The 27,576-nt window shown below is 35.9% G+C and overlaps 1 protein-coding gene across 2 annotated transcripts in view; it reads left to right on the top strand.

The window, feature by feature from the left end:
* The window catches only part of LOC136025830 (uncharacterized), a 113,715-nt gene that overhangs the window by 56,672 nt on the left and 29,467 nt on the right, over positions 1-27,576 (top strand). For both annotated transcript variants that reach the window (XM_065701829.1, XM_065701828.1), the window contains exons 4-5: positions 1,639-1,732; positions 16,472-16,526. In XM_065701829.1, coding sequence (XP_065557901.1) covers positions 1,639-1,732; positions 16,472-16,526 — 149 coding nt within the window. The remainder of the gene's footprint in view (positions 1-1,638; positions 1,733-16,471; positions 16,527-27,576) is intronic.

Genomic DNA, 27,576 nt, shown 5'->3' with positions numbered 1-27,576 from the left:
GTGGCAACTCAGTCAAAGGCAAAGTTATCAGTTTTCTTTGTCGCTTCCACTAGATAAACATAAGAAGGTTGAAGTTAAGGGGTTTCTCACTCAAATTACGATTAGGGGCGGGTTATACTTAGCAGCTCTTCTTGTAATCTAGTCTTTTGAGGGGAATTTTAGACTTCGGAACACAAATATGTAAAGTATTTGAAGGGACTGCAGTATATATTATAGAAATAAGTTTCTGATTGTTAAATAGAATACTTTTTGCTCTATTTTTTGATACCCCACAACAACAGTGTCAAGTGTAGCAATCTAGATTGCAAACCCGAAACAGGTTTTAAAATTATTTTGGAATTATAAAAAAAGAATAAATATCGGCTTTAAGATTTGATTAGATCAAAATATTTACCAATTTTTTTTTTTTATATCTGTAAAAAAAGCCGAAATCACTAATTCAGGAACGCCAGGCAAACTCCAAAGATTCCTTGAGAGCTCGTCCTGCCTTAAAAAACCTACATAGATTAGGTCTAAACAATTGACAAAATCTGAACGATTTTCTGATTGGCCCCTTAAGAATCATGTTACTTCCCCGTAGTGTGTGTACCCCTTATTGAGAATGATGGATCTAAAGCCCCCTGAATGATTCATACCTGCCCTTCTCAAATCATAACGAAATTAAGATTCATTACTGAGTTTCCTGTAAAACAAAAGAAAATCGAGTGAAATTTTTTGTTCAATGCTTGTTTAATATTGAATGATGCGACTGCTAAGTTGCACAGGGTTTAGTCTACGTTCATGCAAGAAGTTATTTAATGACACATTTTTAAGCAAACCAGGTAATTGTAGATGGCAAGCTTGTATGGTTGATTTTGCGCTTTGAGTTTCTGACTGGTATCTGATTTAAGTTGATTCTTATACCCTCTTTGAAAGTCTTCATCTATTTTCTTAAATATTGGTATTTCCATGTTACCAACGAAACGCTTCGAATTTTGTTTTCTTCTATATCTAATTTTGTATTTTGCCTTTTATTGATTGTTGCCTTTACACCTTATAATGCAATCGTTGTTATTGAGACCGACGGATCTAGAGGGCTTCTTAATGATTCACCCGTGTCCTGTTGCTACTCAGATTACCAGGAATTAAGTTTTCAGTAAAATCTAAGCAAAACTAGTGATTTTTTATATTTTTTTACGCTTAATATTTATGTCGATATCTTAAATGCTTTAAAATTTTATTTTTCCCAACGTTCTTAAAGTATGTCAAACTCAAGTGCTTCGAATTTTGTTTTCTTGTATATCTTATTTTGTGTTTCGCTTTTTATTTAATCTTGCATTTTGCCTTGTAACGTATTCGTTTGTATTGAGACTAACAAACCCCCTCATTGAGACTTTCAGATCCAGAGGGCCCCCAAATGATTTATCCATGCCTCCTTGCTACTCAGCTCACAAGGAATTGAGTTTTTCTTTACTTGAGTTTTCAATAAAATATAAAAATTCAAGCGGAACTTTTAAATTTTAACGCGTGATAATTATATTGATGGCTTAAATGCTTCGAGTTGTTTTCTGGCGTGTCTTATTTTTTATCCTAGCTCTTATTTATTTTTTGCCTTTATAACTTTTAACGTATTCGTCTTATACCCTTTATGCCCTTTAGGTATATAGAAGAGCATGTTCAGAGGACTGGAGTGGCAATTGAAACCCAAGGGTTTACGTTCGTCACTAGTGGTCGGAAGAGAGAATCTCTTACTGTAAGTTTTTTGTTTGGTACAAGTTATTGAATATATTTAAATTATCTGTAATATAAGTATTTTACTAAAAAATACTTGAAGAATCTTGAAGACGGTTGGATGAAATAATTGTAATTTATAAAATATGCGTTAAATATAAATTTATATGATAATTGAAATAATTGTGTGAAGTACTTCAGTAGAAGTTACTTTATTAAAAATTTTACCAGAAAAGCTTACTGAGAAATTACATTGAAGATTTAACGAAATAATTATAATTTATGGAAAATGAAATGAGCTTAGAAGAGGATAATAGTTGAAATGGTTAATTCAAGTACTTTTTTGGTAATACTTTGTTAAGGTGAAAGTCACTAAATTCATTACAATGTGAATTTCCCTATGTTATGAAAAGAGATCTTGCTCTCTCACCCGACATGTCAACAAAATGGATGTTTGTAGCAGTGATATTTAAAAAAGGATCTAAAATTTGGACGATTTGTTTTTTCTGTTCCCAGGAGATAGGAAAAAAACAGACTTTTTTTGAAAAAAAGTCTGGAGTGTAAAAAATGGAAAATTTGAGAAAATTCGAAAATGCTATAAACAAAAAAAGACACTTCAAAATCAATTGGCTGGATCGAAAATTTTTAAATTTTTTAAAGTTATTCTTCCATATTTGTTTTTGTGTTTTTACATGTTGGTGTCTTTCAGGGCATAAATAAAAGCGACAAAGTCGAAATTAACTCCAAATATGAGCTCTTTTTTTATTTTATATATTTCGAACTTTTTAGCTTTCTAATCCATATCGTTAATTTTATATTTATTTATAGAACAAATTATGTTTTTTGTTTCTGCTGTTTTATGCAATCCCACTTTACACCCCCTGGCTGGAAACATTCCCAAGAAGAGGGCGAGTTAACACATTTTTAATCTAAGTTTGGCTGTTGAAAGACTCACATTAAAATAAGTATTTGATTGTTCGGATTAAGAAATTAGTCTAGTATTTCATCAGCATTGGTTTTAGGCTTTGTAACGGAGGGTGACGGAGGTACACACCACAATAGTGTAAAAAAATACGCCAACGTTTTTGATTAAAACAATGAGAGTAACCATGGCGTAAATCGTAATAATTAAAAAAAAAATCCTATATGAAATTCTTCTTATGTGTCTTATATTGTCTTTGCCGACTCAATTTTACATGTGGAGGTGTTCCGGGTAATTTTCAGCTGGGTTGGATTTGCTCGGAAGATTTTTTCGGGGTAGGGGTATTATCCGTGGGAAAAATTCTCCCTGTTTAAATATCCATGGAAGCAGTTTTCAACTGGGTGTGGGGGGAGGGGATTCTGTTTTTGGATTAAGAATTTAGTTTAGTATTTGGTGAGTAGTTGTTTTAGGCTCTTAATGGGGGGGGGGAGGGATAAGGTGTACCAGAGGAATGTAAAATGTAAAACAATGAATTTTTGACAAAGAAACTGGGAAGGGGGTGGTAGCTGACCCCCCCCCACCAGGACATGGAGGGCCATTTTACATGATTAAAACAATTAGGGTAACTATGGTGTAAGGTAAAAAGGAAAATCCCGGGGTATAAGGTAGGAGCAATCTCACTTTTCCTAAGCAGCCTGTGATGGAAGGAACTAAAAAAAAAAAAAAAAAAAAAAAAAAAATCTAATTCAAGGGCAAATTAGGCTAAATTGGGTAGTATGCAACGTGTAGTATATGGGTAGCGAGGCATGTAGCATAAAAAACTACAGAATACTCGAGACGGTTGAAGAGGGCAAACGGTAACCAGAGAAGGGTGGAAAGGGGCAATAGGTCTAAAGAAATTAAGTTCCTCCTGTCCCACCCTACTGATGGAAAAGGTGGATCTAGAGCAATTGTTTTAGTGGGGTAAGGGGGCAATTTGACAATGGGGATGAGGAAGCTCTTAATCTATTTGGCTAGCTAGAAAACTCTCTCTTTCTCTCTCTCTACCTCTCTTTATTGAATCCCTTGCGACTAATATTGTTGCTTTAGTAATAAATCATTCTGAAATTGATCCATATAATTTTTTTGTAAGGCCATTACTGATTTACTTTAGATGTATTATGTAGTTTGAAAGAGTAAGAGCAGGGGCAGACTGGCATGACGAAGAAGGCGCTAAGTTTGGTCTTTGGAGAACACCACATAGGGGGAAGGTCTAAAACTTATAGAATCGGCGAGTCAGGGGTCCTCCCTCCCAAAAAATACACGGCCGCCAGAGGCCAGCATTGCAACGCACGGTACTTCATCTCTATTCGTTCAAAGGCTCTTTCTTTTAAAATCCCAGGAATTTCCAAATTCCCTTAAGCCCTTTCCCTACGACTTTGAAAAGCTGTAGAGAAAACTGACATTGAGGTTAACTTGAACAGGGCAGTCCAACAATTAAACTCATTGGTGTAATAGCTACCCAATGACTCCTCGCTACTGGTCAATCCAAAAGTTGAAATGGTAACGTTAGTACCGAGTGTTGTTGATCCAAACCACTTTGGTTTACCCATTTTATATCTTAATCCCCCCCCCACTCCTACCAAAATTAAAAACCCTGCTACTGGCCAGGTACCACCAAATTTCAACGCTTAAATTTACATTTGAATTTCAAGTTATTTTGGCCCAAGTGTATGTACTCATGTGCTTGATTATGGATCTAAGTAGAACAGACTTGATGTGGGACCAGAGGGGCTGGAAGCTGCCAAGGTCACAAATGCGGATTTTATGAACCTCGATCAAGCTGCTTTGCTGCAGACTTATGAGAAAACAAAAGGGCAATCTTCCAATGAACAATGGGTTTTTGAAAGAAGCAAAAAAATCGCAAGTCCTTTTTTTCATCAGATAACTTTTCGGAAATAATTCACAAAAACAGGCCTCATCTTAAGAGAGATCCGGAATGGTGGCAGCCACTATCGCCCGGCTGTAATGATAAAGGGAAATCAAATAGAAGAAGAAGCTCTTACATTGTATGAAAATAAGATCGGGCTGCCGATTACTAAGGGTGATAACATTGGACTTTTGGTCCACTCGACTTGCCAATATCTTGCTGCGTCTTTGGACGGAATATTGCTAGGTGGAACACCAATTGAAGTAAAGACAATGCATAACCTACTACAAGGAAAAACTATAGATGGAGATGGAGATAGATGGAGATGAAATAAACCCAAAATGCTACCACTTAATTCAAGGCCAGCTAGAGATCATTGATGAAGAGCAACGTCATCTGATGGTCTACAATAATCACGCTCAACGCTCAAAACGCTCAAATGCTTCCTATTCTTTCATTTCAGCCGTAGTTTAATAATTTTTCTCTTTCTAGTACTCTCAAGACGCAATTGTTATTATTTGCCCGTATACATCAAAAATATAAAGAGGAATAAGTGTATAAATACGGAAAAAGAAATAAACAAGAAATAAATCAACGAAAGAACTACTGAAACAAACGGGTTATACTGTTTTGAGGTGAATAGCGCCGATATGCCGTTTCTGACAGCCTATTCTTGTAAATCACTCAGCTGTTCAATAACGTTTGATAAACCCAAAATTTTCTCTTTGTTTTATTTTTTTGGTACTTAGGTATTTTAAAAAATACCGTGTTTGTATCTTTCTTTTAAAAATCGAAAAAATTGCCCCCCTCCCTTAGGTTATCGAAATACAATTTGCATTGTAATTTACCTTATCGTTACCTTTCAGTTTTACATTCATCGAAATACCATTTCAAAATCCCCCCTTATACCATACATAAGAAATATTTTTTGATTTTCCAATATCCATTTTGTGTTGTCATTCAAGAAGATTAAATTTCGGTGATGTTTATTATGCATCATTTTAAAGTTTTAATTTGCAAATGTGTAATTGTCACATACCTTCGATAGTATTTTAGAAAAGAAAGTACCATTTTAGATCTGTCATGAAATTACTTTTCTCAAATGTAACTGCTTTCTCAATGTGATTTCGACATAAGTTTAAGGTAAAACTTTTCTTTTCACTATCTTTTTTGCTGTGTTGTGCTTCCAAGTTTAAAACATGGAAAGGCTATAAACTATTCAGTCCCTTTGAAGATAAATTTTATATAAGGAAAGTATAATTCCCTGCCCCCCTAGATTTGGCTTGAAGATTTCAATGGAGATGGTTCAAAGTTAGAAAATGTTTTTGATAGGAAAATGTTTTTGATAGGAAAAACTTCTTTTGATGCAACGCAGGAGCGCCTTTTATCTGCAACTCCAAGTAGAGTTTTGTTTTGAAATTTATTCTGCGTTTGCTCGACAAATTTGCCAAGATTTATGGAGAAATACTAACCAGCTTTAACTCGCCTAATCGCAATAACGGATTTCAATTTATACACACAAACAATATTTCACGCGTAACTGTACGAAGGCGGACGGGCCTCCTTTGTACCGGAAAAAGTGGCTTAAAATGGCTTTTTTGGCACCTTGACCCCTTCTCTCACCCTTGGATAAAGTCCTTACAAGATTTATAGAGAAATCCTAAGCATCTTTAACTCGCTCCTTCGCAATAACGGGCTTCAATTTGTACGCACACACACAAGGAAATTTTCACGCGAGGTGGAGGGATACCCTCTCCACCAGAAAATAGTGGCTTGAAAACTGTTTTTTTGGCAGCTTGACGCCTTCTCCTCCCTAGGAAAAAGTCCCTCCAAGATTCATGGAGAAATCCTAAGCAGTTTTAAATCGCCCCTTCCTAGTAACGGGCTTCAATTTGTACACTAGGAAATTTTCATGCATACCTGAATGAAGGTGGAGGGACACCCTCTCCACTGTAAAAATTGGCTTGAAAATGAATTTATTGCACACTGGCCCCTTCTCTTCACTAGAAAAAAATCCTGACTCTTTCTCTCAAATCTACTTTTTAAAACAGTAAAAAACTTTAGCGTAAAGAGCGGGGCGTTGAGGAGGGAACAGCCTCTTTCATATACGGAGTAATTTCTGTTCGTTTCGAGTTTTAATTTTGCTCCTTACTTTCAGTTAAAAAACTTGTTTTTTTTTATTTTTGAACGTTTTTGAATTAGTGCATGTTTTGATTTTGGCTCACCGCACATGAATAATTAAAACAAAATTTGAATATATTTTTTTGGCTAAATGGGCTTTCTCATAGATTTGGTCGGACGATTTTGAGAAAGAAGGAGCGGGGGAGGAGGCCTAGTTGCCCTTCAATTTTTTGGTTACCTAAAAAGGCAACTAGAACTTTTTATTTTTTACGAACGTTTTTATTAGTAAAAAATATACATAACTTACGAATTAACTTACGTAACGAATACGTATTACGTATATTTGTATGTTTTTATTACGTATATAAGGGGGTTCGCCCCCTCGTCAATACCTTGCTCTTACAATAAAGCTTAAATTTTATCCCAATTCCTTAAAAATGACCCCTGAATCAGAAAGGCCGTAGAATAAATATTTGAAATTACTAAAAATACTTTAGCGTAAAGAGTGAGGTATTAGGAGGAGGTGAACCCTATATGCGTAATAATTTCTATTCGTTTTAAGTTTTAATGCTGCTCCTTACTTTCAGTTGAAAAAACTTTTTCATATTTATTTTTTTTCTCCAAATCATGCTAGAAAATCCTGCGCCCCCTTCATGGAAATTCTCTTCTTCCATGACAAATTCCTCCAGGGAAAGATCCTCCCACGTAACCCCTGACCCTAAACCCCTCCTTCCCCCAACAAAAAAAATCCCTCTGAAAACGTCTGTACACTTCAAACTTTGAAACTTGCAGCCCCTCCCCCGGGGACTGTGGGGGAGTAAGTCTTTCCCAAAGACATAGTTAATAGATTTTTCGACTATGCTGAATAAAATGGTTATCTCAGAATTTGGATCCGGTAAATTTGAGAAAAAATGAGCGTGGGAGGGGGCCTAGGCGTCCTCCAATTTTTGGTCACTTGAAAAGGGCACTAGAATAGAAAATTTAAAATTCTGTTAAAATGAGCCCTCTCGCGACATTCTAGAACCATTGGGTCGATAGGATCACCACTGAAAAAACTAACAAAAAAAACACGCATCTGTGATCTTTCTTCTGGCGTAAAAAATATGGAATTCCACATTTTTGTACATAGGAGCTTGAAACTTCTACAGTAGGGTTTTCTGGTACGCTCAATCTGAGGGTGTGATTTTTGTTAAGATTCCATGACTTTTAGGGATTGTTTTCCCCCTATTTTCTAAAATGAGGCAAATTTTTTCAGGCTCGGAACTTTTGATGGGTAAGACTAAACTTGATGAACCCTATATATTTAAATTCGGTATTTAAATATGATTCTTTTGATGTAACTATTGGTATCAAAATTCTGTTTTTTAGAGTTTCGGTTACTAGTGAGCCGGGTCGCCCCTTACTAAAATTCGTTACCACGAACTGTTTGATAAAAATATTCTCTTCATGCTCAAACTTTTGTAATATGAGTCACGGTATTTTTCTGAGGCAGCTGAAGTTCTTAAGAAGAATTCAATCGAGAACGATTTTCAACTGAAGTATACCCTATCAAACAGTTCGTGGTAACGAACTGTAGTAAGGAGCGACCCGGCTGAATAGAAACCAAAACTCTAAAAAATGGAATTTTGATACCAATACCTACATCAAAAGAATCGCATTTTAATGCTGATTTTAAATATATAAGTTTCATCAATTTTAGTCTTACCCATCAAAAGTTGCGAGCCTGAGAAAATATGCGTGATTTTAGAAAATAGGGGGAAACACCCCCTAAAAGTCATACAATCCTAACAAAAATTACACCATCAGATTCAGCGTATCAGAGAACCCTACTGTAAAAGTTTCAAGCTCCTATCTACAAAAATGTGGAATTTTGTATTTTTTGCCAGAAGGCAGATCACGGATGCGTGTTTATTTGTTGTTTTTTTTTTTTTTTTTCAGGGGTGATCGTATCGACCCAGTTGTCCTAGAATGTTGCGAGAGGGCTCATTCTAACGGAAATGAAAAGCTCTAGTGCCCTTTTTAAGTGACCAAAAAAATTGGAGGGCACCTAGGCCCCCTCCCACGCTAATTATTTTCCCAAAGTCAACGGATCAAAATTCTGAGATAGCCATTTTATTCAGCATAGTCTAAAAACCTTATAACTATGTCTTTGGGGACGACTTACTCCTCCACAGTCCCCGTGGGAGGGGCTACAAGTTACAAACTTTGACCAGTGCTTACATATAGTAATGGTTATCGGGAAGTGTACAGGTGTTTTCAGGAAGATTTTTTGGTTGGGGGGAGGGGTTGAAAAGAGGGGGATATACTGGGGGAACTTTCCATCGAGGAATTTGTCAAGGGGGAAGAAAATTTCCATGAAGGGAGCGCAGGATTTACTAGCATTATTTAAAAAAAAAAACAATGAAAAAATAAATATGAAAAAGGTTTTTTCAGCTGGAAGTAAGGAGCAGCATTAAAACTTAAAACGAACAGAAATTATTACCCATATAAGGGGCTCACCTCCTCCTAATACCTCGCTCTTTACGCTAAAGTATTTTTAGTAATGTCAACTATTTATTCTACGGCTTTTGTGATTCAGGGGTCATTCTTAATGAATTGGGCCAAAATTTAAGATTTAGTGTAAAGAGAGAGGTACTGACGAAGGGGCGAACCCTCTCATATGTGTAATAAAAACATGAGAATAAAAAATTCTTTACGTAAGCTAGTTTATAAGTTACGTCTATCTTTTACTAATAAAAAGATTCGTAAAAAATTAAAAGTTCTAGTTGCCTTTTTTATTAACCAAAAAATTGGAGGGCAACTAGGCTTCCTCCCCCGCTCTTTTTTTCTCAAAATCATTCGATCAAAATTATGAGAAAGCCATTTAGCCCCCCCCCCCAAAAAAAAAATATGCAAATTTCGTTATAATTATTTCTCTGCGGAGAGCCAAAATCAAAACATGCATTGATTCAAAAACGTTCAGAAATTAAATAAAAAAAACAAGTTTTTTCAACTGAAAGTAAGGAGCGGCATTAAAACTTAAAACGAACAGAAATTACTTCGTATATGAAAGGGGCTGCTTCCTCATCAACGCCGCGCTCTTTACGCTAAAGTTTTTTACTGTTTTAAAAAGAAGAGTTGAGAGAAAGAGTCAAACTTTAGCGCAAAGAGCGGGGCGCTGATGAGGAAGCAGCCCCTTTCATATACGAAGTAATTTCTGTTCGTTTTAAGTTTTAATGTCGCTCCTTACTTTCAGTTGAAAAAACTTGTTTTTTTTTATTTAATAAGTAACCCAATCCTTACTGAAACAAGCATATTATTGCTATTAGAAAGACGGCTATTAGAAGGCTTACTAGAAAAAAGCTATTTATAAAAAGGCATTCTATTAGAAAGAAGCTTTTTAGAAGGCTTAGTTCTAAAATAGGGAAGAAACTTTTCTTCTGTTCAGATCTGGTGCTTAGCACTGGGAGCAGCTTAAAGTGGAATTTCTTCTACAAAATTAATTTTGTTTTTTTTTCGAAAATAATTTCTCGAAAATTATTTTCTCGATAACTTCACAAAGATATATTGATATTTGAGAATCCTGACACAGCTTTTTGCAGCAACGGGGATTTGCTAATTTCGAAGCATCATTTTACCCGCCCAAATTTTTAGAAAATAAGTTAAGTGAAAAAAAGAATCCTTGAAATGGATTTTTAATGAATATTTGAACTCTCTGATCACATCTGGTATCTGGTTCGATGTGGTAGTGATAACTAAGTGAATAGCGACGTGTCTTCACAGTAGTGTTGTTTTCCAGTCTCTGCCTATAGAAGGGATAGTCAAAGAGCCTTTGAAGGGAGCTCATATCGCTGGAGATTGAAATTTCTATTTCCTATTTCCAGGGCCGATTCAAAAGAAATGAAAAAAATACAATTTATTTGAGATTTTTGAGAATTTTTACACACAAATGTAGAAAGAATTGTCAAAGAGCCTTTGAAGGGAGCTCATTTCGTCGGAGATCGAAATTTCCATTGCCTATTTTAAGGGCCGACTCAAAAGAAATGAAAAAAATGTAAATTTTTTGAGATGTTTGAGTATTTTTAGACAAAAATGTAGAAGGGATGGTCAAAGAGCCTTTGAAGGGAGCTCATTTCGTCGGAGATTGAAATTTCCATTGTCTATTTTAAGGGCCGACTTAAAAGAAATGAAAAAAAATGTAAATTTTTTGAGATTTTTGAGAATTTTTACACAAAAATGTAGAAGGGATGGTCAAAGAGTCTTTGAAGGTAGCTAATTTCGTCGGAGATTGAAATTTCCATTGTCTATTGTAAGGACCGACTCAAAAGAAATGAAAAAAATGTAAATTTTTTTGAGATTTTTGAGAATTTCTACACAAAAATGTAGAAGGGATGCTCAAAGAGCCTTTGAAAGGAGCTCAATTCGTCGGAGATTGAAATTTCTATTGCCTATTTTAAGGGCCGATTCAAAAGAAATGAAAAAAAAATAAATAAATGAAAAAAGGAATGAAAAAAATATAAATTTTTTGAAATTTTTACACAAAAATATGTTTTTTCTACCTGGATTTCCTGAGAAATTATACAGATCTTTAATTTCAGTTACAGAGATGAAAGGGACTGTGAGTATCATCCTACTAAAGAAAGGGCGTATCTTACGTTGCTTTTTTCGAAAATGATTGAGGTTTCTTTGTAGTTCTTTATCCGTTTGATGGACTTGCTGAGTTTGATCCACATTTTTGAATTTTGCAGTTCTGTCTTTATCTATAGTGAACAAAGAAATCTCCAATGCAACTGCACAAACGCAGAAACAAACACACACCACAGAACCGAACATAAAAAATATAGAGTGGAACCTAAATCAGATTTTAAAATATTCTATCTGTATAAATGCCATATCACTAATAATTAACAATGTCAGGTTAAAAACTTGAATCAGGGTAAAGGTCTGTCGGGGAAAAAAACTCAAAAAATTTTTCTCCACCAGCACTGGATCCAACCTGGATTACTATAGTGAAAAAAGAAATAACCAATGTTGTATTTCTTAAACACTGTATTTTGCTCTCCCTATAACCCTATAATAGCTCAAAAATGAAACCCTATTACCGAATAGAACCCTATTATAACCCTATAAAAACGTTTGATATATACTTTTGTTTGGTCTATATTTAGATTTATAATTATTTTTTGTGTTTTTTTTTTATCTGAGTTGTATACCATTTCCAAAACAAGGGTTTTTCGCAAACTTCCTGCCCAATTTGATTAACTTAATATTTTTTACTTTGTCGAACCAGCTTTATCTAATAATTTCTTGTAGTATAGTTATGGACAACAGTTTACCCTAGATTGATTACCCAGGCGGTGGACTACCTCCTCTCCACCTTGATGAGTTTCTTTGTGCCGCGGTACACTATGTGCCATGCGTAGCACGTGCCACGTGCTTTACTCGATTTTCAATAGAGGGCAACCTGTCAAACAGTTCGTGATAACGAACTGTAGTAAGAAGCGACCCGGCTCATTAGTAACCGAAACTCTAAAAAATGGAATTTTAATACCAATAGTTATATCAAAAGAATCGCATTTTAATGCTGATTTTAAATATGAAAGTTTCATCAAATTTAGTCTTACCCATCAAAAATTACGAGCCTGAGAAAATTTGCCTTATTTTGAAAAATAGGGGGAGACACCCCCTAAAAGTCATAGAATCTTAACGAAAATCACACCGTCGCATTCAGCCTATCAGAGAACCCTACTGTAGATGTTCACGCTCCTATACACAAGTTTCAAGCTATGGACAACAGTTTACCCTAGATTGATTATCCAGGCGGTACGTTACCTCCTCTCCACCTTGATGAGTTTCTTTGTGCCGTGGTACACTATGTGCCACATGTAGTACGTGCCACGAGTTTGCTCACCATAGCCCAAAGACTGTGAGCTTGAATGAAACAAACTAAAAATTTAAAGGAAAACCATTTACATTTTAGAATCTTTTTCGATTCCCTATTGACATTTTGTCGCTGTCACGCCCAAAGGTCGTATCTTGAATTTTCGCATGCATAATATAATTGTAGAAAGCTTGTTGTTGTGCTGCTCCATATTCTATTAAGCTTTTCCTCCCTTTGAAATTAGCGTCTAGCTAACGATTTTTGGATAATTATCTCAGAAGTGGGAACAATGTCAGGGAGCAACAAATTCTACTCCAGAAATTGTCAAATTAAGATTCAATCCTTTTTGTTCAAATTGTAAACCGATTTTGTTGCATTAGAGATGTTCGTAGGTTGGCTGTTTCTGCCACCAGGATTTGATCGATACCACAATCTTAGTATTCTATGTCTATTGGTCCCAAGACCATTTCCACGAACTTTTCAAGAAATCTATGGAGGGTGCACTCGCACTATAACCCAGTGGTTGCCAAGTTATAATAAAAATAATTATTTTTCATAAAAGTGAGAAGTTTTTCGTTTTTTTTCTAGTTGATTCGTTTATTGAAGTTATCTTTAATGTTGAATTGCCTCGAATATCTTGCACTATCCTGTTCAGATCACAGCTCGTTCACAGCTGGTGCTCACAGATCACAGATCAGAGCACCATTAGGTTTCCCAATAATTGCTGATTCCTTCCACTGAGAGTTTATCTGTATATTTTACCGATTCTTTTTCTTTCTTTCTTTTTTCAACTATCGAAATATAATTAAAAACAACCCACTCATACCATTCTTACCTACATCCTTCACTAGATTAGCCCTGTCAAATACAAATTGGTCGTCATTCCAGCTGTGCACGGAATAGGCTAGTAATCTTGGTTCTATCCAGGGGGAGGGTTACCCAGTTTCAAGCCCCCCTGTTCGAAATTTTTGTCTGACTCATACAAAAGTATCAAAAATACATTAAAATACGTGTTAACGGAATTCTTTTTCTTACACGAACCCACTGACAGAATCCTGCATTCGACCCTCATAGTAATCTATCCTTCATTATACTTTTCAACTCCCAGCGTATCAGCTTGTTAAGGTTGGGCAAGTGCCTTCCTTCTATGCGTTAGCTGTTTCCAATAAGTGTATCAGCTGTTCCAAATAACGTTCGTTTAACCGATTTCATGTACGTTCAACCGACAGTCTTTTTAATGCTGTCGTGCTGCCTCGTATCCTTTATATATTTCCTGTTATATCTTTCTGGGAGAAATCTAGTGAAACTGACAAGATGAAAAGTCCTTCGCAAGATATTTGTTTCACATACCACTATGAACATTTCAGATGTCACACGTGTTTCCACGTTATGAAATTGGTTGTCGTGAGATGTGAGTTGAGTTGGTTGAGTTGTAGGCCAGTTTTCTTTTCGCAAGCCATTCACGTTATTTCTTGTTCCTGGGAAAACAAATAATCGTGCCTTGTATAAGCCTGATTGGTTTTAAAACCTCGTACACGAAATTTTTTGCTGTAATTTTTTTTTCATTGACTTGACTAATCGGTTTTTGTAGTCTTTTTTCGGTGAGTTCTTTGAGTGACAAGATTTTTTTTTTTTTTTACAATTAGCCACTTTGCTTCTCCATTTTGACCATTTCAATGTGCATTATTGACCTTATAAATCCTCTTAAATTTGTCCCTATTTTTGTCATGGACAGATAATTTTACATTCATTTTTTGAAAAAAGACAAAAAATTTCATTTTTAGGTGAAATTTAGCCGAAAATGGTTATGACAAAACTTTTCTAAATGGTAGATAAAGCAAATTTTTTCCATTCGTTAAATATTTGACACAACTTAGTTTCCCTCTCTCGCCCCCTTTCTCCTTTTTGTTGCTTATGAGTTAGTGTTTAAATAGAACGTGTATTTCCCTCCTCCTTTACAGGCCATGGAGTCTTTGTGAGGATAAATGTCGTGTTTTTGTTGAATGTCGTTTTTTTTATTGTTGGACTATATTTATCTATGAACTTATTCTATTTTTATATATATCATTTATTTCTTTTCTCTCTATAAGTGACTTTTTTCTCTGGGCAAGGACTCGTATTCCCTCTCCTTTACAGGCCAGGGAGTCTTTGAGGGGAATAGCATAGTGTATTATAGTATGTATATTGCATTGTAAATAAATCAGATCTTACGGAAGCCTCATGAAGAATATTGTCGGTTTGTTCGTCCCTAAATAGATTTACCCCCAAAATCCGTCCCCGTCCTCTGTGACAATTATCGTTTCCTGTCAAAATTCACCTGTAACACGTATTTGGGGGATTTTTGAAAGGCTGGAAAGTAGTTTAAAATATTTTTTGAGGGTTCAGTGCAATGCTTCAATGGAGTAGTAGTGTAGCTAATCCCTCTTTTGAAGGAAATAATTTTTTTTTTTTTTTTTTTTTTTTTTTTTTTTTTTTTTTTTTTTTTTTTAGTTACGTTCAGGACATTTCTGCTTACTTGATTTTCAGACTCGCTTACTGTTTAACCGCATTCTAAGGGTATTCAGAAGTTTATGTTTTGTGTTTAATTTTATCCATTTATCCCTATTAGTGGGTTCCACGTGTTTCTTTTTGAAATACGCAAAAAGTAAAAAACAATCACTTAGGATGAGATGTGGCTGAAAAATGGACGAGATAAAATATAACGAATGTCTTTAGGTGTAGTCTGAGAATACCCCTAAGTATATTAACTTCATTCTCATAAACTTGTTTATTATTATTTCCCTAAAGAAATTAAATAAAGAAGGAACAAATAAAATGATAAGGGGTGATTTTTCTCTCTAGTGCAGGAATATTTGTCCATATTCATGTCATGCATAGACCATTTCATGTATATCTTCTAAACAAAGAAAAGAAAAGAAAACGCTTTTTTTAGGTGAAATTTATCTGACAAACGGACGAGATAAAACGTAACGATAATTTTGAGGTGTGGTCTGAAATTGCGCATAGATTATTTTATATTAATTGCATTCGTGTACACATGTTTATTATTATTTTCCTAAAAAATGCCTGAAAAACGCATAATGCCTGAAAACATAAGCCTTTTTCAGGAATGTATAAAAATGATGTCATTTTCACTTGTTGATAGATAGTCTATCATCCATCCATCCATCTATCTTAAGGCAGAACTAAAGTAGATAGTCATATAACTTTAGGGATGATCTAGATTTTTGAGTTGACAAATGACGGAAAATCTCGATTTGACTTATATGCAAAAGAGAGGGACTGAATTTGCTTGGACTCACAGGTGAACAAGTAACGCAAGGTTGATAGGCTTGTCTATTTAGAGTCTCAGGCGGATTACCGTGTTTTAGGATTGACGCATGACCGACAAGTCACCTGGACTCGCAGGCGAACGGGGAGACCTATAGTTTTCCAAGTGTTTCGGTAAACGGCACGGGTACACGGCGGAGTAGCTATGACTCTCAATTTGGACAAATACTTGTGTATTAGCTTTTGGAGAGGCACGCCCGCCTAGAGTCTCAGGCAGGTTGACCAAGTTTTAGCTGAAAACTGAAATTTAGCTGAAAAACGTACGAGATAAAATGTAACGATACTTTTATGACGTAGTCTGAGATTTTGCATAGACTATTCTATATTAATTGCATTCGCAAACACAAGTTTGTTATTCCTAAAAATATGATAAGGGGTAATTTTTTTTCTGTGGTCCAAGAAAGTTTTTTTTTGTCCCTGTTCATTTCAAGTATAGAAAATTTCACATGGATTTAAAAAAAATGGAAAAAGTCGCTTTTTTAACTTTAAATTTTGCTGAAAAGCGGATGCGATAAAACGTTACGACACTTTTTAGGTGTGGTCTGAGTACTTATCCTTATTCCTTAAATATTCGACGCAATTTAAGAAAGCCTTATCAAGAATGTTTTGTTTTTTTCAGGGCAATGCAACTCTGCACCTGTACCCACATTTCAAGCCTCTACAGGAAATCCCTGGTAAGAGCACTTTCAAATTTTGATAAGACTTGCGGTTGCTGTATTTTCCTACCTTGAATTTCTGTCGCTCATATATTTCAAAGTAATTTCCTTTTCTAGCTTAGTTTACTGTCTGGTTCCAAAGAGTTCGCTTGGAAATTAGACATTATGGCCACTTTTTATGTAAGTTACTTTGCTTTCCATTAGAAACTATCTTTAATAGGTTTTACCCCGTTCAATACATGTGTGGCTGTCGACTGAAGGTGGAGGATGATCAGTCTAATATCCTCAAACTTTTCTGTTAAATATTAGGCGTGCATAATTTTTTGGGAGGAAGAGGGGGCTGTTGGAAGCTTTTTATCTAGGGAAGGAGGTCTAAAATGCCGTAAAGTATATTTATAGGCGACGACTTTGCAATGTTTCATATAAAGAGAGTCTACAAATCAGTTTTGGGGCATGGTGTGTTTTCCATTATTCACATTAGTGATGACGTGAGTGTCGCGAATTTTTTAATTTCTAGTCATTTCAAACCTCTTAGCTTGTTCTCTCAATAAATTGGGTTACTAAAGAGTAAGATACCATGGGGAGGAGTGTGTTGTATCTTTCTCAAAGATACCACAAGTACTTTACATAAAAACTAACCACGATCGACCAGTTCCAAGATACTTCCAAGGTTTTATCCATTTATACTTTTAGAATCCCAGTTTTCTTTTACTTTCTGTAAATCTTTAAATGCGGATACCAGTTGAATTTTCTGATGGTAAGTCCCTTCTTCATAAGTATCAGTTAACTCCTTCTTCTTCTGTGATTTCTTTTAGACAGCATATTCGAATTCGCGAAGTTGGTTTGTTCGGGCCTAAATATCTGCTGTTATGAAGTGTACCGACGATAAAAATGAAAATGAAAATACTGTTTACATATTAAACAGTATGCTTCGACACCATAGATTCATTTTTTATGTGGTATTTTGCAATTTCGCAAAATTCGTGGTAAAGAACTGTAAGAAAGGAGTGAGTCGGCCCAATAGTAACCGAAACTCTATAAAACGGAATTCTGATAACAATTAATGCATCAAAAGAATTGACTTTATTGTGCTTATTCCTTATGTATAAAACTCATTAAGATTAATGTTACCCGTCAAAAGCTACGAGCTTGAGAAAATGTGTCTGCTTTTTAAACAAGAGCTAAGAGCTCATATTGCACTTGTGACGAGGCGAGAAGAGCTAAGAGCCAAGAGATCATATGGTATGAGCTCTAACAAAATTCTATGAATCAATAGATTGATTTAAAAAGGAAAATAAGAGGCTTAATGCCGGTCAATATTTAAAATAAGAGCTCTGAGTCACAAAGTCCTTCTAAATATCAAAATTCATTAAGATCCGATCACCCACTCGTAAGTTATAAATACCTAATTTTTCTAATTTTTCCTCTCCCTTTTGCCCCCCAGATGGTCGAATTTCATCGGCCTAGCACGTCCAAAAGATCACTGAACCCCTCCCCCCAACTCCCCCAAAGAGAGTGAATCCAATACGATTCTGTCAATCACGTATCAAGGACATTTGTTTATTCTATCCACCAAGCTTCATCCCGATTCCTACACTCCAAGTGTTTTTCCAAGATTTCCCCCTCCAAATCCCCACAATGTCAAAAGATCTGGTCGGGATTTGGAATAAGAGCTCTGAGACATGAATTCCTTCTAAAATCAAATTTCATTACGATCCGATCATCTATTCGTAAGATATAAATACTCCAATTTTCATGTTTTCCAAGAATTCCGGTTCCCCCCTCCAACTCCCCCGAATGTCACAGGATCTGGTCGGAATTTGAAATTAGAACTTTAAAGCACAAGATCCTTCTAAATATCAAATTCCATTAAGATCTGGTCACCCTTTCGTAAGTTACAAATACCTCAATTTTCAAAATTACCCCCCCCCCCCAATTCTACCAAAGAGAGCAGATCCGGTCCAGTTATGTCAGTCACGTATCTTAGACAGGTTTCTATTCTTCCCATCCAGTTTCATCCTGATCTCACCGCTTTAAGTATTTTCTAAGATTTCCGGTCCCCCCAACTGCCCCCCCCCCCCAATTACGCTTGATCCGGTTGAGATTTAAAATAAGATATCGGAGTTACGAGGTCCTTCTAAATATGAAGTTTCATGAAGATCCGATCACTCCTTCGTAAGTTAAAAATACGTCATTTTTCTTATTTTTCAGAATTCCCCCCCCCCCCCCGCAATTGAGCGGATCCGTTCCAATTATGTAAATCACGTATGCAAGACTTCTGCTTATTTTTCCAACCAAGTTTCATCCCAATCCCTCCAATCTAAGCGTTTCCCATCATTTTAGGTCTCCCCACCCCAAACTTCCCCCAATGTCACCAGATCCGGTCAGGATTTAAAATAAGAGCTTTGAGACACGATATCCTTCTAAAAATCAAGTTTCATGGAGATCCAATCACCCGTTCGTAAGTTAAAAATACCTCATTTTTTCTAATTTTTCAGAATTAACCCCCCCCCCCCCCCCAACTACCCCAAAGAGAGCGGATCCGTTCTGGTTATGTCAATCATGTATCTAGGACTCGTGTTTTTTTCCCCACCAAGTTTCATCCCGATCCCTCCACTCTAAGTGTTTTCCAATTTTTTGTTTTCTCCCTCCCAACTCCCCCCCCCCCCAATGTCACCAGATCCGGTCGGGTTTAAAATAAGAGCTCTGAGCCACGATATCCTTCTAAATATCAAATTTCATTGAGATCCGATCACCCGTTTGTAAGTTAAAAATACCTCATTTTTTTTTATTGTTCAGAAATACCCCCCCCCCCAACTACCCAAAAGAGAGCGGATCCGTTCCGTTTATGTCAATCATCTATCTAGGACTTGTGTTTATTTTTCCCACCATGTTTCATTCCGATCCCTCCACTCTAAGTGTTTTCCAAGTTTTAGATTTCCCCCTCCCAACTCCCCGTCCCCATCACCAGATCCGGTCGGGATTTAAAATAAGAGCTCTAAGACACGATATCCTTCTAAACATCAAATTTCATTGAGATCTGATCACCCGTTCGTAAGTTGAAAATACCTCATTTTTCTAATTTTTAAGAATTACTCTCCCCCCCCAACTACCCCAAAGAGAGCAAATCAGTTCCGATTATGTCAATCATGTATCTGGGACTTGCGCTTATTTTTCCCATCAAGTTTCATCCCGATCCCTCTACTCTAAGTGTTTTCCAAGATTTTAGTTTTCCCCCCTCCAACTCCCCCCAATGTCATCAGACCCAGTCGGGATTTAAAATAAGAGCTCTGAGACACAATATCATTCCAAACATCAAATTTCATTAAGATCCAATCACCCGCTCATAAGTTAAAAATACTTCATTTTTTCTATTTTTTCCGAATTAACCGGTCCCTACTCCCCCCCCCCAGATGGTCAAATCGGGAAAACGACTATTTCTAATTTAATCTGGTCCGGTCCCTGATACGCTTGCCAAATTTCATCGTCCTAGCTTACCTGGAAGTGCCTAAAGTAGCAAAACCGGGACTTTAGGTTTCCCCCCTCCAACTCCCCCCAATGTCGTCAGATCAGGTCGGGATTTAAAATAATAGCTCTGAGACACAATATCATTCCAAACATAAAATTTCATTAAGATCCAATCACCCACTGATAAGTTAAAAATACTTCATTTTTTCTATTTTTTGCGAATTAACCGGGCCCCCACTCCCCCCCAGATGGTCAAATCGGGAAAACGACTATTTCTAATTTAATCTGGTCCGGTCCCTGATACGCTTGCGAAATTTCATCGTCCTAGCTTACCTGGAAGTGCCTAAAGTAGCAAAACCGGGACCGACAGACCGACAGACCGACAGAATTGGCGACTGCTATATGTCACTTGGTTAATACCAAGTGCCATAAAAACAGGGGAAACACACCCAAAAAGTCAAGTGATCTGAATGAAAATCAATGTCAGGTTCAGCATATCAGAGAACCCTAGTGTATAGTTTTCGACCTCCTGTATAAGAAAATATGGAATTTTCTATTCCTGCCAGAAGATTTTATATGTGTGATCGTATCGATCCAAGAGTTTATGAAGATCGGAAGAGGACTCATTCGAACGGAAATTGAAAGTTTTAGCGCAATGTATAAATGACCAAAAAGACTGGAGGGTAACTAGCCCCCCTCTTGGGCCTCTATTTCCTTCCAAAGACATTTACTCAAAATTTGAGATAGCCATTTGTTCAGCATAGTTGAAAGGTCCAGTAACAATGCCTTTGTGGATGGTATGTCCCCAATGGCCCATGGGGAAAAGCTGTAGGTTATAAAATTTGCCAGTTGTTTATGTTTAGTATTTGATATTAGGAAATATACGATTTTTTTTTTGGGGGGGGAGAGTTGTATTTTACACGGGTGGATTTACCGGCATGATTTGAAAAACGGTCAGAAATTAGCAACATTAAAGCTTAAAACGAACATAAATATATATGAGGGGGAGGCTATGAATGAGGGAAGGCTACCCCGTCCTCATCCCTTGCTCTTTACGCTAAAGTTAGACTTTTTGTCCCAATCTTCAATAACGACGTCTGAAACACAAGGGCCCTTGAATTTGAATGATAAGTATTTTAAAAGGGCTTTAATGTTCTTTGTTGAAAAAATTCTTTACTCTATTAATTTTTCATAATAAAACGATATTTTTTTCACAAATTAACTCTGGGTTTGCTCATATCTCAATTTAAGAGTAAAAAACTGATGGGACTAAACTGCTGTCAAGAACATTATGCTCAAGTATGATTGTCTGGAATAATTAATAAAATTCATTCAAACCTTTAAAAACTTTCGTTTGAACCATTTTAGAGGCTGATATGCAATAAGAAAGCTACTCAAGTACTCCATCAGTGCTGTCGCAGTACTTCTTCGGCTGCAGTAATTGCAGAACCGGCAAAAAACTTAATATATCTTCTTATGATATGGGATATTGTGAAGGAGATAGATTTCTTTTTTTTTTCTTTTTTTTAACTTATTTTTTGTGGTATGTTTTTCTTTTTTTGTTAGTTATTTATTATGTTATTTTTTGGTGTGCTTATAAAATGGTTAATTTTTATACTGCACGCCAACAAAAACGTATGTTTTTCCATCGGTGCAGTAGATATATAAATTTAAGGTATATACTTGTGTTTATTAATAAAGTATCGTATCTTGTCATTATATTAATGTAGCTCTTAGTATACTCTGAGATCAATAAACACCAGTCCTTTGATTTGATCAGCAACTTTCCGCAGTCGATTCACTCAATTGCGAACATCAATTCTCGATTCCAACGTCTGCCACGCTTCCTGAAACCACCAAGCGAATCGAGGCTGGACATCTTGCATCAGTGATTTCGAAAAAAAAGAACTTTATTTTCCAAAAATAAAGATTTGGGAACAGTAGTCGCCCCGATGACTTGGCTGTTCAATTGGTCCTTAAAGATGAGTTTTAGAAGCTGGGTCTGAGTTGCTTCTGAACAGTATTCCTCTGGGCAATGATTCCAAAGTCTGCCACGCTTCCCGAAACCACCAAACAAATCCAGGCCGGACATTTTGCATCAGTGACTTCCGAAAAAAAATGGACTTTATTTTCCAAAAATCAAAATTTGGGAACGAAAGTGTTGTGGCTGTTCAATTGGTCCTTAAAGACGGGTTTTAGAAGCTGGATCTGAGTTACTTCTGAACGGTTATCCTCTGGGCAACGATTCTAACGTCTGCGACGCTTCCTAAAACCACCAAGCAAATCCAGGCCGGACATTTTGCATCAGTGATTTCCGAAAAAATAAACTTTATTTTCCAAAAATCAAAATTTGGGAATGATTGTCATCCCAATGACGTGGCTGTTCAATTGGTCCTTTAAGATGGGTTTTAGAAGCTGGCTCTGGGTTACTTCTGACCGGTCCTCCTCTGGGCAACTAGCTTTTGTTTTATTGCGAGCTGCCCTGTGAAGGGCTTTTCAGAGGTTAACTCCTTCATCGTTTATTTTTAAAGCCTATCAAGATCTTGCTCATACTGTTCATCATTATTATTGAAATGATACTTTTCTAGAAATCTAATAACTTATCTAATAATCCTTCTTATTGTTAATATCCCCTAGTTCTGGCATTACTTTAATTACTGTTTTCTTAAAATGGCATGATTCACTTGTCTCAAGCCGTTGCAATGGAATTTAATAGAAAATCGTATTTTTAAGTCCTACATCCCTTAATTCATAAAAATCTTAAATGGAATTTGGTACCCCAAGCATTCACTGGAGACAGGGGATTTGCTACCTGCTAGCCTTTCTTGGAAGACTAGAAATATATTGCAGTTGCATAATTTTTGCAACATTTGAAAGTAAAAAACATTTCTGGTGCAGAAAACCTTTGTTTATACCCCTCCTGGCCTTTTGTATAACTTAGATGTGTTGGCCGCTAAGAAGATTCTGCACCTCCACAGCAGAAATCTCACCGGGTGCCCTTGCCTGAGACCGTTTTCAAGAGAGATTTGCAAAAGAAAAATCATCTAACTTTGACTTCCTGGGATCCCTTTATAATCTTTAAAACTCAATTAACGTTCATCCTTAGGGATCTTAGTCGCTCATTTTAAATGATCATTTTCGACGGGGGGAAAGACTTACGGCCTCGTTAAAGAAATGATAGATATTCAGGAAAAATCCACAGATTTGAATAATGGATTCCATCATCAGATTACCTTTGACACCATCTTAGATATATTTGAAATATCTTCCTCTCCCCCAGTAATGTCATGCATGGTCCAAGATTCAGAGTAGATCTGAAACATGGACCATGAAAGCTTTAAATGCCGAAGTATTAAGCATCTTCATTATTACTTTCAAGCTAATCTTCAGGAGAGAACCAAAACAGTGGCCTTAATGCCTCAATTCACGGAAGTATAGGAGGGGGAGTAAAACCTATTCTTTAAAAAATCTAGGGGACGGCAGGCCCTTTGTTTTTTTTTCAATTTTTAATGAAATTACCAGAAAAAATTCATTTACAAAAATAGGCATTTTTCAAAATATATAAGGAGGGATAAAACTTTATTTGGAAAACTGCAAACCCTCCCTTAATCAACGCCACTGAATCGGAACAAAATTCCTGGCCGGTAAGGAGGATTCGGTAGCATTAATAGCAGACTCTACAAATTGTTTGTCATTGTAGTCTATGGTATCCCTTCTACTACTTCCCAATCTTCGACGGTTTCCACGAATTCCCCGCTGGGATTTCGAAATATCCGCAAAAATTATCGGTTTTACACTTAGTGTCAGCATTAGACCCATCATTCGAATTTTTTATTAGATCCATCTCAAATTCAAAGTTAGATCACTTGCCGCTTCAATAGCAAAACTCTCAAAATTTTATACCGCGGCTATTTATTGTAGTGCTTCTACTTTTTTTTTTTTTTTTTAGGGTTTCCCAACCTTCGACAAAATAATATTGGATTCTCCCAAACCACATCAAAAATTTACGGTTTTTTTTTTTTTTAGGGTTTCCCAACCTTCGACAAAATAATATTGGATTCTCCCAAACCACAGCAAAAATTTACTTTTTTTTTTTGTATTTGTTTTTTCAGCACCTATATGTTTACGAATGTCAGTTTTGAGGAGTTTGTGGAGAACCCGATTTTCTTTTGCGAAAACTCTGATATAGTGGATATTGGTCTATTGAGGGAAAATTTTTAAAAAGGAAAAAAATCTCAGAAGAATCGGTTCTGATCGAGGGATATTTTTAAAGAGTGAATTCCGCAAAATAACATTAAACAAGTATTTAAGTACATATTAAAATAAAGTGAGTGAAATATGAAAACATATTTAGTCAAAAATAACAAATACAGTTTATTAGAAGAAGAAGTAGAAGTTTATTATTATTATTCACTACAATAAAAAATACAATTCAAAATGGAATTACAACACACTTATTCTCCCTCGAAAGGCTCCATGGCCAGGGATACAAGGGGGATAGTTAAAATATAATTAATTGAACGTGCGTTTTCAAATACATAAGAAGTAGTCGAATGTGTATTTCTAAAACGTGTATTCAAAATTTTACCAATCCATGAATCGCCTTTGCATAAATCATCGGTTTTAAAATTTTTGCTTAATCTAGTAATAATCCTTATTTCTAAAAGGTAACTCGTATTATATTGTTTTCTGTATTTGTCATTAATTTCAACAAGGCGCATTTATTCTACCTTTCAAACAGTTCGTGGTAACGAACTGTAGTTCGTTTCATCAAGTTTAGTCTTACCCATCAAAAGTTACGAGTCTGAGAAAATTTGCGTTATTTCAGAAAATAGGGGGGAAACACCCCCTAAAAGTCATAGAATCTTAACGAAAATCACACCATCAGATTCAGCGTATCAGAGAACCCTACTGAAGAAGTTTCAAGCTCCTATCTACAAAAATGTGGAATTTTGTATTTTTTGCCAGAAGGCAGATCACGGATGCGTGTTTATTTGTTTTTTTTTTGTTTTTTTTCTTTTTCCCAGGGGTGATCGTATCGACCCAGTTGTCCTAGAATGTTGCGAGAGGGCTCATTCTAACGGAAATGAAAAGTTCTAGTGCCCTTTTTAAGTGACCAAAAAAATTGGAGGGCACCAAGGCCCCCTCCCACGCAAATTATTTTCCCAAAGTCAACGGATCAAAATTCCGAGATAGCCATTTTATTCAGCGTAGTCGAAAAACCTTATAACTATGTCTTTGGGACGACTTACTCCCCCACAGTCCCCGTGGGAGGGGCTACAAGTTACAAACTTCTACCAGTGCTTACATATAGTAATGGCTATTGGGAAGTGTGCAGGCGTTTTCAGTAGGATTTTTTGGTTGGAGGGAGGGGTTGAGAATAGGGGGATAGGCTGGGGGAACTTTCCATCGAGGAATTTGTCATGGTGGAAGAAAATTTCCATGAAGGGAGCGCTGGATTTACTGGCATTATTTAAAAAAAAACAATGAAAAAATAAATATGAAAAAGCTTTTTCAGCTGGAAGTAAAGAGCAGCATTAAAACTTAAAACGAACAGAAATTATTACCCATATGAAGGGCACAATTCCTACTAATACCCCGCTCTTTACGCTAAAGTATTTTTAGTAATTTCAACTATTTATTCTACGGCTTTTGTGATTCAGGGGTCATTCTTAATGAATTGGGACAAAATTTCAGCTTTAGTGTAAAGAGCGAGGTACTGACGAGGGGGCGAACCCCCTCATATATGTAATAAAAACATGAGAATACAAAACTTCCTTACGTAAGCTAATTTATAAGTTACGTATATCTTTTACTAAAAAAAAGATTCGTAAAAAATTAAAAGTTCTAGTTGCCTTTATCTTAATTTACCAAAAAATCGGAGGGCAACTAGGCTTCATCCCCCGCTCTTTTTTCTCAAAATCATTCGATCAAAATTAAGAGAAAGCCATTTAGCAAAAAAAAATAAAAAAAAAATATGCAAATTTCCTTTTAAATATTCCTCTGCGGAGAGCCAAATTCAAAACATGCATTGATTGAAAAACGTTCAGAAATTAAATAAAAAAAACAAGTTTTTTTTAACTGAAAGTAAGGAGCAAAATTAAAACTTAAAACGAACAGAAATTACTTCGTATATGAAAGGGGCTGCTTCCTCACCAACGCCCCGCTCTTTACGCTAAAGTTTTTTACTGTTTTAAAAAGAAGAGTTGAGAGAAAGAGTCAAACTTTAGCGTAAAGAGCGGGGCGTTGGTGAGGAAGCAGCCCCTTTCATATACGAAGTAATTTCTGTTCGTTTTAAGTTTTAATTTTGCTCCTTACTTTCAGTTAAAAAAACTTGTTTTTTTATTTAATTCATTTAAAAGTTGCAGGTTTCAGTAATAGTTGCTTCAATAGTAGTAGCAATAGTCGGAGGTTTCAGTAAATAGTAATTTTCAGTAATAGTTGTTTCAAAGGTAAATGACTAAGAAATCCAATGTAAAATGCCTGTTTAGTAAATCTAAATTTGACATTTTTCTTAGGTGTTTCCAAGTGCATATTGCTTAGCTTACCTTTTTTTCTTTCAAACGATAAATTTTGACGGGAATATAAAAATTCAAAGATTTGGAAAATCCTGAAAATTGAAACAAACATGACATCAAGCATATACCAAAGAGAGATTAAAGTCGTAGGCTTTTGACTTGAAAAGCATGCTTTGATTCTTTTGGTTTATTTTTGTGACGTATTTTCTTAAGCCAGCTACATTAGGCTACTCCCTAAGTATACTGTCAAAAAGAAAAAAAAAAACAAACCCCATCTTCTTTAACCATTGTCGCAATAACCCGTTGGTGCTATGTAAAATCCAGTGAAGAAAATACAAAACCTAATGTGTTCTCTTTGAAAAACGCTAGGCCAAAAAATACCGGAAGTTTTTGAGTCACAACATTTACCGGAAGGTCTTGAGTCACAACATTTTTTTTTCATGCATTCTTTCTGTTGTGTTTATGTAGAAATGTCAAATGACTCAAAAGATGTATTAGTTAACCCTTCCTAGAAATTTTATTTTAATTTATTTTTTGTGAATTTTTTTATAACTAATTTCTTAGATCAGGTTACGCCATCCATATATTGTGGGTGTTGCCTGGATCCATTTCCCAGACTGACTTCGGATATTCAAAAGACAAACACATGCCTAGACCCATCCTCCTCTTTTACATGCCCTTCATCGTAGCCCATATTGGGGATCCGGTGAAACTTCTCTTTGACCATTCTCCTCGAAAACTTCTCCCCAAATATAGAATTGGCAGCCAAAGGGAAATTAAAACAAATAAAAAGAATGAAGAAAAAGAGATTCTACCTATATTCCAAAACACATTTAGAATATATGCTGTGCAACGAAACAGTTTGTGGTAGCGAACTGTTTCGTTACCGTGGGGAATTTTACAGAGAGAATACGCCTAGCTCCTCCATTTGGTTAGGTCCCTTGCCTAATGTGCAGGAGACTTTGGCTCCAATCCCAGTAATGTTCAATTTTTCATAAAGTATTTCTGTTCTTGCAAAGTGCTTAAATATTGAACCAAGAAATAACGGTAAACTTAGTTTTGAGGTATCGGATTTTCCACTT

Source organism: Artemia franciscana, chromosome 4, assembly GCF_032884065.1.
Source record: "Artemia franciscana chromosome 4, ASM3288406v1, whole genome shotgun sequence".
Lineage (NCBI taxonomy): Eukaryota > Metazoa > Arthropoda > Branchiopoda > Anostraca > Artemiidae > Artemia > Artemia franciscana.
The sequence above is the reverse complement of the archived record's forward strand: the minus strand, read 5'-3'. Positions and strand labels throughout refer to the sequence as shown.